The 12,901-nt window shown below is 34.0% G+C and overlaps 1 protein-coding gene across 1 annotated transcript; it reads right to left on the bottom strand.

The window, feature by feature from the left end:
* Nucleotides 1-627: 627 nt before the first annotated feature.
* LOC145563592 (putative histone chaperone ASF1A) lies at nucleotides 628-11,876 on the bottom strand. Its single transcript, XM_081624040.1, has 3 exons — nucleotides 11,748-11,876; nucleotides 1,870-1,985; nucleotides 628-1,781 (listed from the first exon to the last, which is right to left on the bottom strand). Exons 1-3 carry the CDS (start codon nucleotides 11,854-11,856, stop codon nucleotides 1,416-1,418), a joined length of 591 nt encoding a protein of 196 aa, XP_081480166.1. The 5' UTR covers nucleotides 11,857-11,876; the 3' UTR covers nucleotides 628-1,415.
* Nucleotides 11,877-12,901: the final 1,025 nt, after the last annotated feature.

Genomic DNA, 12,901 nt, shown 5'->3' on the forward strand with positions numbered 1-12,901 from the left:
CCAGATCCATGCCCAATTGCCTACCCAATCACCCCAATACCCGGAATTGGAACCGGAACCGGAACCGGCGAGTCCGGAACCGAAATTGGACCCGGTGGTTCCAATTTCGGGTAATAAATTAAGGATCCGATTATAACCAATTTCAATTCCAATTCTCAATTTTTTGGAACCGGAACCGGTTGGGTACCCGGTTACGTAATATATGCTAAACTAAATAAATTTTAAATAATAAAAATATGTTGAATGTATCTAATTTGTAAATTAAAAAAGTATTATTAATACCAAACATAAATACAAATAGCTTAATGCATATATAAATATAAGTATTAAACGCTAAAAATGAACCTAACTAAAATAAGAATTATAATTTGTATTATATTTTATCAATTACATACATAAGTGGGTACCCGAAACCGAAACCGGTACCCGGTGGTTCCAATACCAATTTCTAAATTTTTGGACGCGGTTGAACCAATTCCAATTCCGGATCCGAATTTTAGAACCTGGTTCCAACCAATTCCAAGTCCAGGTCCTAAATTTTTGACCGGGTACCTAATTTACTCACCCCTAATAGACACTATGATGTTATATGTATCCGATAAAAAATTTCCGACTCTATAGTAAAGTCTAATACTGAGTTTGAGTCCTAAACATTTAGTGTCAAAAAAATAATCTGGTACTCTAAAAATTTTTAGCATCGGAAATATTTACTTATACCACTAAATTTTCTTATATCTTCTGTAGAAAAAGAAAGTAAGATAGATCAACCCTTTGAGTGTTTCCCAAAAAAAAAAAAAAAACTGAGTAGAGGCACGAAAAAGATACCGTGTACATAGAGTAGAAGTGAAAAGGCGTAGCTGTGAAATACGTCCAAAACCACAATTTTTCATCAATTTGGAGTTCACTTATCAGCGTAGACAAGTCATAACTTTTGCTGGTAATCAGCATACCCTGCTCCGCGACAGATCCACTCATGCACAGACAATACGCATGAGCATGAACATTTGCGCGGAGATTTCAAAAACATACTTATAGACTTATAGTATTAACAGGAACAGTAGAAGCTAAACAATCATCAATAGTTTTGCTGCGCAAGATCAAAAGTAACCACCAAAACACATATTCACAATTTGCTAACATCACCAAGAAACACAGACACAAGCTTAACACAGCTGAGTGAAAAGCATAACTTCTCATATTTGGTTCAGGTGAAATCCGCAATGACCTTCATTCTAGAGCACTCAAAAAACATCATATATCAGCAGTTTGTAAGGCACATTCAGCACTCTATGTTGACCTATGTCATTTCACATTCACTTCAAGCATAATGTCGTCAAAATTACTCATTGCACCTAACTATAAGTGTGGCTTGGTCAGAACTAAGCAACTACTTTCATTTTCAGAAACTGCTACAGCTACTCAGACTGATTATCAACTGATGGCAGTGGCAATTGTTCTTGCTCATTGTTTTCTGTAGCATGATCAAGAGATTCTGCAGGTTGCTCTACATGCTCAGGTTGGTCTACCTGCTCACTATTCTCAGGCTGAAAATTGATAGGAAACTTTGTGACTCTTGGCTTATCAGCTAAAATATTCCTCTGAACTCTGTCAATCAAAACCTTCTGAGGTGGCTCTTCCCTCAGCTGCTCATCATCATAATCATTGTTCACATAATATCCTACTCTAATAAATTCCTGCCCCATGTATGAGCATGTCAATAGTAACACTGTGACACCAATTATATCCGCTTCACAAATTTTTGAAGGATCTGGAGGGTCAGCCTAGCACGAGGCACACAGAACATCAGGAGTGATTTAAAATTACAAGTACCCAAAATCAACAGTTACAACGTGGAAGTTTATAGATGACCTGAAGAACAAAGCGAAAGTTTCCAGCATTGACAGGTCCTACAAGAACACTTTCCAAGAGCTGGTCATATGTCTCATCTTCAGCTGATCCTACATAGATTAGTTTCCATTCCAGATCTGTCATAGAAAAATAGAACCCAATCAATCCGTTTAAAATATAAATGATGATCAAAAACATCGACAGACCAAGAATTTAAAAATGTATCATCAGGTGACATTAAAGACAGGGATAACAATTATACACGAAATACACAATAGGCATTTGTTACTTCTACCAACAAACCCAATCATCCAAAAGCATTGGTCCTACTTTTCAATTCCACATACCTAATTACAAGATAGCAGGCATGTTATTAATTTTATTTGTTTGGACTAAGAGGGTGGTAGATACAGCATTGAAAATGATTTAAAGGTCAAGGAACAGCCCGCACTCACCCCTGACAATAATTAAAAAAAGGGTGGGTCAATAATAGTTCTATTGAGAAGTTATACTCATGTGAGTAGTTTACAAACATGACTCCTACTGGGTTAGAAAAGGAAGGGAAAGAGCATCTACATTTCAGACTTTAAGGTTTCCCCACATATGAGAGCAGACTGTAAGGACAGCAATGTAACCATGAGTCATGACCATTCAAATACTCTGTTTTTGAATCTTCTGCTGCATTCAGAGCCTCAAGAAAAACTAATTTCTATCTAATCCAATAAAAATTTAACATAAAGGCATACCATATAGGCATATACACGTTATTGGAACATCTGGACATAGATACTTGAGCTAAAAGTGGGGTCCGAGTATGGGCATACTGTTGGAGTTTATAGGTACTACGCAGCGGAAATAACATGAATCATATTCATACAGTACCTAATCCTAGGATCTAATGCATAACACATAAAGCACAAATAATCGTACCTTTGAAGCGTGATTCCACGTGCGATCGAGCAAGAACAAAAGGGAGATAAAGAACCCCAAGCGTGATTCCTCTACTTGGTCCACGGGCACAAGTTAAGACCTCCACTAATGCTAGTTAGTTGCAATTGAAACCTTCAATTGACCTTCTATGGAGAAGAGCGACATGCTAACCAAGAACCACCACGATAACCACCACGAACCACCACCTAAGGGGCGGCCGTACAAACGTGAGGGGAGGAGAGAGATAGCCGTGATTTAGAGAGAGGATTAGGGTTTTGGGATTGGTTGCCTTGATGTCAAAATTCACAGTGTGTGAATTATGACTACTCCCTACAAACCCTAGGCATGAATCTTATTTATAGATCTCATCTCTAAATAAGAGCCCATGTCATAAGCCCAAAACCTAATTCCAATCTAACTATGCTAGCCCAATCCAATTCATGGTTAGTTAATTGCTCATGAGGCCCATTAATGGGCCTCTTACTTGCTTAACCCAATACCCTTGTGTGTGACCAATATAGGATCCATTCTAAAGGGTTTTGGGCTATTTGACTAGCCCAAAGATCATCTCTCATAGTCTAGCAACAGAGGATGACGCCCCAATAGAATGAACTTATTATCTCCATAATAGTGATCCTTGATATATCTAGTAATTGCACTTATCGAAGACACAATTCCTTCAATCTCCCACTTGTCTGAGACAAGTTCGCAATATTCAAATTCCTTAAGTCATTTTGTGTAGATTTGATAATATGATTGCATCTTATGTAATCTATATTAATCTACAAATCATTTCTTGAAATCCGAGTTAGAATTACAAAACAAATGGTTACTATATAACACATTTGAGCACGGCCATGCATTTTCTGAATTCTCCCTCTTCGAGAGGCCAAAACATGACACATTCCTAATTTAATAGGAAGACTCTATCCAATCTTGTGGCAACCAAAGCTCCCACTCAACTTCTGAAATAACCAGGAAACACCCTTTATAATCTCCAGTTACGGGAAGACGTTTGAATGTACCACAGTTATATCATCCATTGAATGAAACCAATGTTCCACTCATGTCAAAGGAATCCACTAATATATCCGGAAGTTCTATACTTGAACTTCAAAGTTGGTCTATAGTTCGATCCTGCATCATTCATGCATATCCATGTGATTGACCGAGCCTTATCACTATGCTCCTATAGCCCATGAAACCGAGATATCCAATCAATCTTACATGCTAGTCCATTCATTGAAATCATTTATGTCCACTTTAATGATTTCGAACTAGGAACTTAAATAATATGTGGATTTTGTTCACCTGTGGGGTTTCATACACCAGGTCTCTATCTAATAGATAACCTGATGAGCCCATCAAAATCCATAATTATTTTTTGGACATTTTATTTAATCTTGTAACCACGATTAAATAAGATTGAAACTTTGTTCCAATTGATAAACATAATTCTGCAAGCTAATGTATTTACTTTTGTAATATGCTTTCTCAAAACATACACAACTAAAATTACATAACTTGCTTCAATCCAAAAAACCTTAATATGACTCTCATACCTTGGTCATGGAAGGGGTTTAGTAAGTAGAGTTCATGAGACATTCTCATAAACATGAACTTTGCAATTTCTAAATCTTATAATCATTTTCATCTCCATACACTAAGAATTTTCCTTCGCCCTTTCGCAAGGAATGAACTTAGGAATTTCTAATTTGTATTCCAACGTTACATTGGATTTCGATTGAAATCTATCATCACTTGTTCTTTAAAACACGCGAATCAAATGGACGAGTATAGTCCATGGCATGTGCATGATGCATCCTTTGCGAATTGCATAAGGATCATCACTCAGAGTCTTAATTTCATCAACCTTTCTCAAGGTATTGAATCATTAAGCAACGTGCCATGTCACATGGGATTGAAACTCTTTTCAATATAATGTTGAACCTTATAAGAATCTTATCAATATAAGCTTCTTAACCAAAACTCTAACATCCTTCGAGACCTATCTATATAGATCTTGAATCCCAAATGTGCTCATCTTCTTCTCCAAGGTTTTCATACAAAATCCATCAACCATTACTTGACTATTCAAGCAACAATTAATCGCTCTTTGTACTAGACCAAGAAGACTTCATAGCTCCCACTAAACATCTTGTACATACAAGACCATTTCTTCATTTTACTAGAACATCAAACGATTTGATTAACTCGCAAAATTAAGAACATTGACTCCCTGATGCTAACTACAATCCATTATGGATCTTCTATGCATCCCTAGGATTATTGGATCTCCAAATTTTTGATTGTATCATATACAAATCTTATTTCATGAACAATTTCAAGAAAGCGTTTAGATATCCATCTACCAAATCTCATAAGGTAAAATTCACTAAAATCTCTTTAATAGATCTTTGCAACATGTAAAGGTTTCATCGTAATCATAGTCATACTATGAATTAGTTGAATCCTTTAACAAGTTTTTGCTTTAGTTAGAAAACATTTTTCTTTCTTGTCTGCTTTGCTTACAATGGGTTTCACCCAATATAAGCAAATTATTCAAGTGTCATACACTTGCTTACAGACTTAGAATCTATTTCAGATTTCATGGTTTTAAACCACTTGGAGTCATAACTTGTCAAATCATCTTTATTACTTGCATAATCATGATGTTCCAAAATGAATATTTTAGAACTCTTAGTCAATATGAAATCATATTCCTTTGGCTAAGTTTTACGTATGCTAGACTCATTGTGGGTTTGATGCAACAATTGAAACTCATACAACAACTTTGTTTAGCTTTCAATGAGAAACGACAATAGAGGATGTGCACTTGGAATGTACTACCTTCGACACATGGTTATTAATCCCATTACACATAATGAGACCACGCGTTGTCATTTTTAACATGAGGTGAATCATGCTCATATTGTTGCTTTTATTCGATTGCTTCTCGAATTTCTTCAAGAATTTCGAAGTCACTTTTCTTGAACTCTTTCAAGGCTCTCGAACTTTTCAAGATTCTTATACTCCCACTTGCCTTTTGAGGAGGCATATTTAGCATAGGGTGAACCAACCAAGGTTTTGAACCATGTTTGTTTGTTGCTTTTCTCGAACTCTTTTGAGATTTACACTACTCCCACTTGACCTTTTGGAACAATATCCATAAGGGCACCTACTTGAGCAACAAACATTTTGTGCTAAGTATGGTTTGTGTAGTAGTACCCCGTGCTCTATATAGGAATCGAACGTGCATCAAACGGTTCAATACTTGTTTTATTCCTTGCTTTGTAGAAAGACTTAATAAGAACTTTTCTTATCCATATCACATATGAAGCCTTTGCTACATTTGATTTGATCTATGTAATCTTTGTTTAGTTTTGTAGCTTATCTTAAAAGTATATCCCTTGAACAATGGTTGGAAGATAGGGTATTTTCATCCGTTATCAAATTATATCTCATATAGATTGATAACTTCCTACGTAAACACTTCACAAGGTTTTCTTTCGGATTTTGTTGTAAAACGATTTCACAACTCTTGGATGTTTATCAATGTCTTGGCTTAAATTCTCATTATTACGATCATATCACAATATTTCGAATGTGTTTCCAAGTACATGTCTTGACTTAAATTTTCACAATTACAATCATATTGTAGTGTAATCATTATCTTGTCAAGTTGATACTGAACTTCATACTGAACATTTTGAACATTTCAAAATTTTCGCCCTTATGTTTCAACTAAGCACAAGTAGTGATCATATCACAAATGAAGTTTCATTGTCGTCTCTAACCTTTGAACCTTTGGTTTTCTTACATCGATATGTATTCGACCTTGAGTTCGCATCATCATTTCTCTAAATGGTGACTTAGTCAAAATTTCAAATTAGAATGATAATTACATATATCAATGGATTCATAATTCAATGATATTGAAAGTCCATCCCTTTGGATCTTTCGCATGCAATTTTCATTTTCATTCGAATTAATTGACATATTAGAGACAATTTATATACATAGAAATGGTTTAATTATTTCTATCATATAGAATTTTAAACCTATTTAGCAATTCAAAACACATTATGACTCAATGAAGCATAGAATAACATTTATTCCACGTTTTTGAATCTTCGATGCTTAGTCATTACTAACATTGAATGGTGTTTTGATAATGGCAAGAATGAATAACATTTATTTAATTCTAGCCAATTATTAGTGGTGAGATACTGGTTCTACTTGTAAAGTTGCAACTTTTGCTTCCAAACTTGTAGATACTACTTGTGAAGTAGCAACATTTGCTTCTAAACTTGTAGATTTATCTCTCCTTTAGCAATAACTTCTTCCTTTAGTTCAATCACATTGTGCAATGAGTGATCTAAACAAGACATCATATGTCCAAGAAGTAGCAATATGCTAAATCAATTTCTATAATATAATTCTTAAATTGGAACATTTCCATTCTTTTACCTTCCAACTATATGAGGTAGTATCTAATCAATTGGAATTGGTCCATTTAATTTGAAACATTTGTTGTTCACAACAACTTTTAGCATGTAAGTAGTTTTTGGTTTGAGAAGTAGCAACTTGTTTGCATTTCTTGGCCTATAACTTCTTAATGCATTCCTCATATATTCCTAAACCTTTCCCTTTGAGCCACTTAGAACATTTCTTTTAGGTTCAAAATGATACCTTGCTCAACTACTTTAAGCAATTTTCATGATTTTGCTAAGTCTATTCTATCATTATTTATATTTGAGTTTAATCAAGTATTAGACTCTATATAAAGTAGATGAAGAATATTGTCATTTGATCAACTTTTGATCATAGAGATTTCCAATCACTTTCTTATATTCAATCACATTGAGGATAAGAGATTTTATTGGATTTTTATACTTGTCTTTTGGAGGGTTTGTACCTCTCATCACATTATATCCCTTGAAAAATTTTTCAAAATGAAGATGTGTTGGTATTTTACTCAAACATTTTGAATAAAACCAACCTTAGACATGTGACATGAATTTCTAAAACTTGCCTTTTAGAACAATCTTAGCAAAATTGGAATATAGGTTTATGGATTATCTTTTAAACTTTTGAGAACGTTTCTCAACTTTATTTTCAATCGAGGAGATTATATATAATAATAAAATTAGAACGACATGTTACTAATAAGTAAACGCAAAATTCAATTATGTTTATAAAATTTAAAGTACCATAAGCGAATCAAATTGGTAACTTTAAAGCACTCTATTCAATTTAATTGATCCCATCTTGAATTAAGTGATTCCAAGATCCTTTATTCGTGCAATAATTGACCGGACTTTGGCCCTGCCATCAACCATTACATTTTCAAGGTGAGTAAACTCTTTACTGATTACAACTCTTTGTAATTCTTGGTTGAATAATTAACCATCACATGTTTAATTATTTCCCTTAGCTTCAAGGTTCTAAACTTTATCTTTAGGTAACCTTGTTGAGTATAACCAATTAAAAGTGTAGAATTTGTCCTACCCCCACTCCCCAATGAAAAATATGATGCCCATCTTTGGCATGACCCATCATAAATGTCAAAGGTTTCATCGGGTTTTTAATTGGAAAAGCTGCCTCAATATTACTGGGACCTAGATTTATTATGTTGTGATTAAATAGTGAACTCTAGCTCATCATCACAAAACATCAATAAAATCTAATATGCATAAAATACTGAATGCATAAATAAGACATAGCATGGCCCTAATCCTAAGAAAACTAATAAAGTAAATGCTCCCACTTGAATCATCATGGATCGCATCCACCTTGCTCATTTGGGCCTTCACTTCATGGGCTTCTTGGATTAACTGCAACCTGTAATTCTACTCTATTCTATCTACTACTTAAATAAAATAAAATAAAATTACAAAATACTTTATCGGTACGTAGACCGTACTAAGATTACAAAAAAAAACATCACGATGCGCAGATCGTATTTAGCAATCTACTGGGCCATACTAGTCATTATATAGCAATAAACAACATCATATATTATAAAATTGCCACATAATAAATCACTCATCATGCTTTCCTAAACTATAACATCTGATGATCATAATTAAGGAAACATGGCATCTAAATATCTCATATTTTAATTAATGTAATTAGATAATATCATATATTATTCATGATCATCAATAAAATATCATATATTCTAAATTAGTCATGAGATAGAATCAAATCTTATTTTAATCTTAAAAGATAAATCATATTTATCCTCAAAGATTATCCTAACAAAGTTAGAAAATTCTATCCTAATTACAAGCCAATCACAATATTTTAAGTCAATTATATCCAAAAATAATTATGGGATAATCACATTATTTAAATCAATTATTATCCTTTTGGAATATGCTCAGAATATCCTAACAAATCTTATCCATAATTAACCACTTTAATTTAGGATAATTACCAATTTAACAACTTAAATATGGATAATATCAAATATAACAACTTTTGAATATTTGATTTTATCCTAAAATAAAAGATCTTATCCAAATAAAACCAATTTTATCTTTTAAAATAAAAGATCATATTTTCAAAATATTTTAACTTATCCAAAATAAAACTGATTTTATCCTAAAATAATTCATAATTATCTTGAAATAAATTTTAAAAAACTGATTTTTTTTTTTTTTTTTTTTTTTTTTTTTTTTTTTGAAAATTCGCCAGCCACCGTGGTGTGGCCAGCCGAAGCCAGCCACGGTGGCCGTACACCGCAAGGTGTACGCTGCTGTGCAGCGGCGCAGGGCAGCAGCAGCAGCACCGTGCACCTGCGGTGCGGCACTGCTGTTGCTGCTGTTCTGATCCTTGCTACTGCCCCTCCCCGCCCCTTCCTCCGGACCACCAGCAGCGGCACCACCGTGGCAGCGCCACCCAGCCGCGGTGCTGCTGCTGTAATTTCCCCCTTTTTTTTTTATAATTTTTATTTTAATTAATTAAAACAAAACAAATTTTGTAAAAATCAATTAAACTTTATGTGGTCCTATTAATCCCAAAATTAAATCATATTCAATTTTGAAATTAGGGTTCTTGATGAAATTAATCCCCAATTAAATTTAACTTTTAAATTAAATAATTTGATCATGAAAAATTCATAATTTGTCATGAAATCAAATAGATTAAAATCATTAATCACATAGTAAACGAATTAAATCAAAACCAAAACACAAAATTCATAATTTAGAGTTAGGGTTTCGAAATTTTCGAAAAATTAGGGTTAGGGTTCGAAAAAAAATTCGAATAAACTAGGGCAAAATTCGGATCTCTTCATGGCTATTTGAGCATAATTAAATCGCATTTAATCGATTCCAAAAGTTTAATCATATTAAATATAATAATTGAACCATAATTAAATATTCTCCCTCCTAATTGAATTAAAATTGTGGATTATCAAAGAATTATTGGCAATATGCGTAAATACAATAGGCTAACTGATACCACTGTTGGAGTTTATAGGTACTACGCAGCGGAAATAACATGAATCATATTCATACAGTACCTAATCCTAGGATCTAATGCATAACACATAAAGCACAAATAATCGTACCTTTGAAGCGTGATTCCACGTGCGATCGAGCAAGAACAAAAGGGAGATAAAGAACCCCAAGCGTGATTCCTCTACTTGGTCCACGGGCACAAGTTAAGACCTCCACTAATGCTAGTTAGTTGCAATTGAAACCTTCAATTGACCTTCTATGGAGAAGAGCGACATGCTAACCAAGAACCACCACGATAACCACCACGAACCACCACCTAAGGGGCGGCCGTACAAACGTGAGGGGAGGAGAGAGATAGCCGTGATTTAGAGAGAGGATTAGGGTTTTGGGATTGGTTGCCTTGATGTCAAAATTCACAGTGTGTGAATTATGACTACTCCCTACAAACCCTAGGCATGAATCTTATTTATAGATCTCATCTCTAAATAAGAGCCCATGTCATAAGCCCAAAACCTAATTCCAATCTAACTATGCTAGCCCAATCCAATTCATGGTTAGTTAATTGCTCATGAGGCCCATTAATGGGCCTCTTACTTGCTTAACCCAATACCCTTGTGTGTGACCAATATAGGATCCATTCTAAAGGGCTTTGGGCTATTTGACTAGCCCAAAGATCATCTCTCATAGTCTAGCAACAGAGGATGACGCCCCAATAGAATGAACTTATTATCTCCATAATAGTGATCCTTGATATATCTAGTAATTGCACTTATCGAAGACACAATTCCTTCACATACTACATACAATGATACAAGTACATAATAATTCGAAGAAATTCCAAATTCCAACAAGTGTTACCATGTTTGCAAATACATATACAGATGTTTCAGGTTTACTCTAATCCTAGTAATTCTACCACAAGCCCACACATGACAAGGATATTCACATGACTCTTTTTTCTCTCTTCTTCCCTTCATTCTTCTCTAGACCACATTCCAATTGAAAACTAAAAAGCCAAGTACATCATAAAACCATAGTTCAATCATGTACACAATCAATCACCTTGTTTTCTTCAACTTAGTTCAAAGAAAAACAGACAGAGAATTCATGTATTTAATGTGATAAAAATCAAGATACAAGAAAGTTCGTTCAAGAAAGCTTGATATTTTAATGTGACAAACAAAATCAATATCAACACAAAATATCCAACAAACTGCTCCAGGAATTTGTCTGCAGAACCATCATTTGAGCATATGTGCCACTGCATGCTCACATATAAGAATTCGTAGATTATGATGCTCGCATATATATATGTGTACATTCTGCTGATTTAAGCCCCCTAACTAGTTACTAGACCCAAAAGCCAAAAGGTCCAACCTCCTAAACTGACTTTCTATCTGGGGGTAGAGCAATAATCACCATGAGCAAGCAGAATGACAATATACATAGCTCAATAACAACGTACTAATCCATCGAAGTAAAAAATAGGGAGAAACATACCATCTTTAAGTGGAACCAAGCACTCATATGAAATCTCAAATCGAAATGGGCTGAGAAACGGTGCTGGATTATCCAAGATAGCGACATTTGTGATATTTACCGCACTCATTGCATTTCTCTCAAAGCTGAAGATGCACTGCAACTGTAAGAGCCTCAACACCAAGTTTAAAACCTATGACAAAAGATTTTTCATATTATCATCTGCAGAAAAACAACCATAGAAAGAGAAATGGTGCTATGGTATACTTGGTAGTACTGAAAACAAAGCCGGACTAGTTTCAATTTTAATTGTTCCGACTAATTTATCTTATACCTACAAGAAATGACAATAGCAAGAAATAATCTAGTTTACGAGAGGTTTTGTTATATACACCTGGGTGTACCATACACCCATGAGTATTTGTTCTCAATTTTATGATTGTTTTTCATTTTACCATCAAATGGAGAGCAAAAACTAACTTTAGGTTAGTCGGGTATACGGTATACCGAGTGTATAAAACAAATTCTAGTAGTTTACTAGCATAGTTTATTGGCAATATATCTTAATTGAGTAATGTTGGGTAATATTGGTAGGTAAAGATAAAATATAACTCCAAAGTTGGAATTCATGATAAACATCGCTTATGCAAGCGGTTTAGGAAATTAGGGAAAACCCTAGATCATTCACTAGTCTTACTTCTTGGTAGGAAATTCCGAAACTAGAATGAAACAACTTGATAATTCATCAATTGGTGTAATCAATAAGAGTATCATGATTCAACACAAAATCTAGGGTTATTCGATAAACAATAATCAAAAGTTCAAAATTCAAATTCAGTCCACAAAAAACGAGTAAAACAAATGCCAAAAAAGTTAACTTTTAAAAAATGAGTCATAAATTCGAAGTTGTAAACTTCATTAATTCAAAATTAAGCAAGCGAATTGTAACCCTAATAATCGAATTAAAACCTAAAACAAGAAATAAAACTACAACTGAATAAGCAAGCTTCAGATCGAAGCTATGAAACAAGAATTAACGGAAGAATAAGATGAAAATAACATCAAATTACAGCATTAAAGCAAGAAAAATGGCGGAATTAAAATTAATTTGAAGACTAAATTACCTGCGAAAATAGAGAATGCAAAAGTGGAGAATTTATTGAGAGAGAAGAGCG

This window comes from Chenopodium album, chromosome 10 (genome assembly GCF_948465745.1).
Source record: "Chenopodium album chromosome 10, dcCheAlbu1.1, whole genome shotgun sequence".
Lineage (NCBI taxonomy): Eukaryota > Viridiplantae > Streptophyta > Magnoliopsida > Caryophyllales > Amaranthaceae > Chenopodium > Chenopodium album.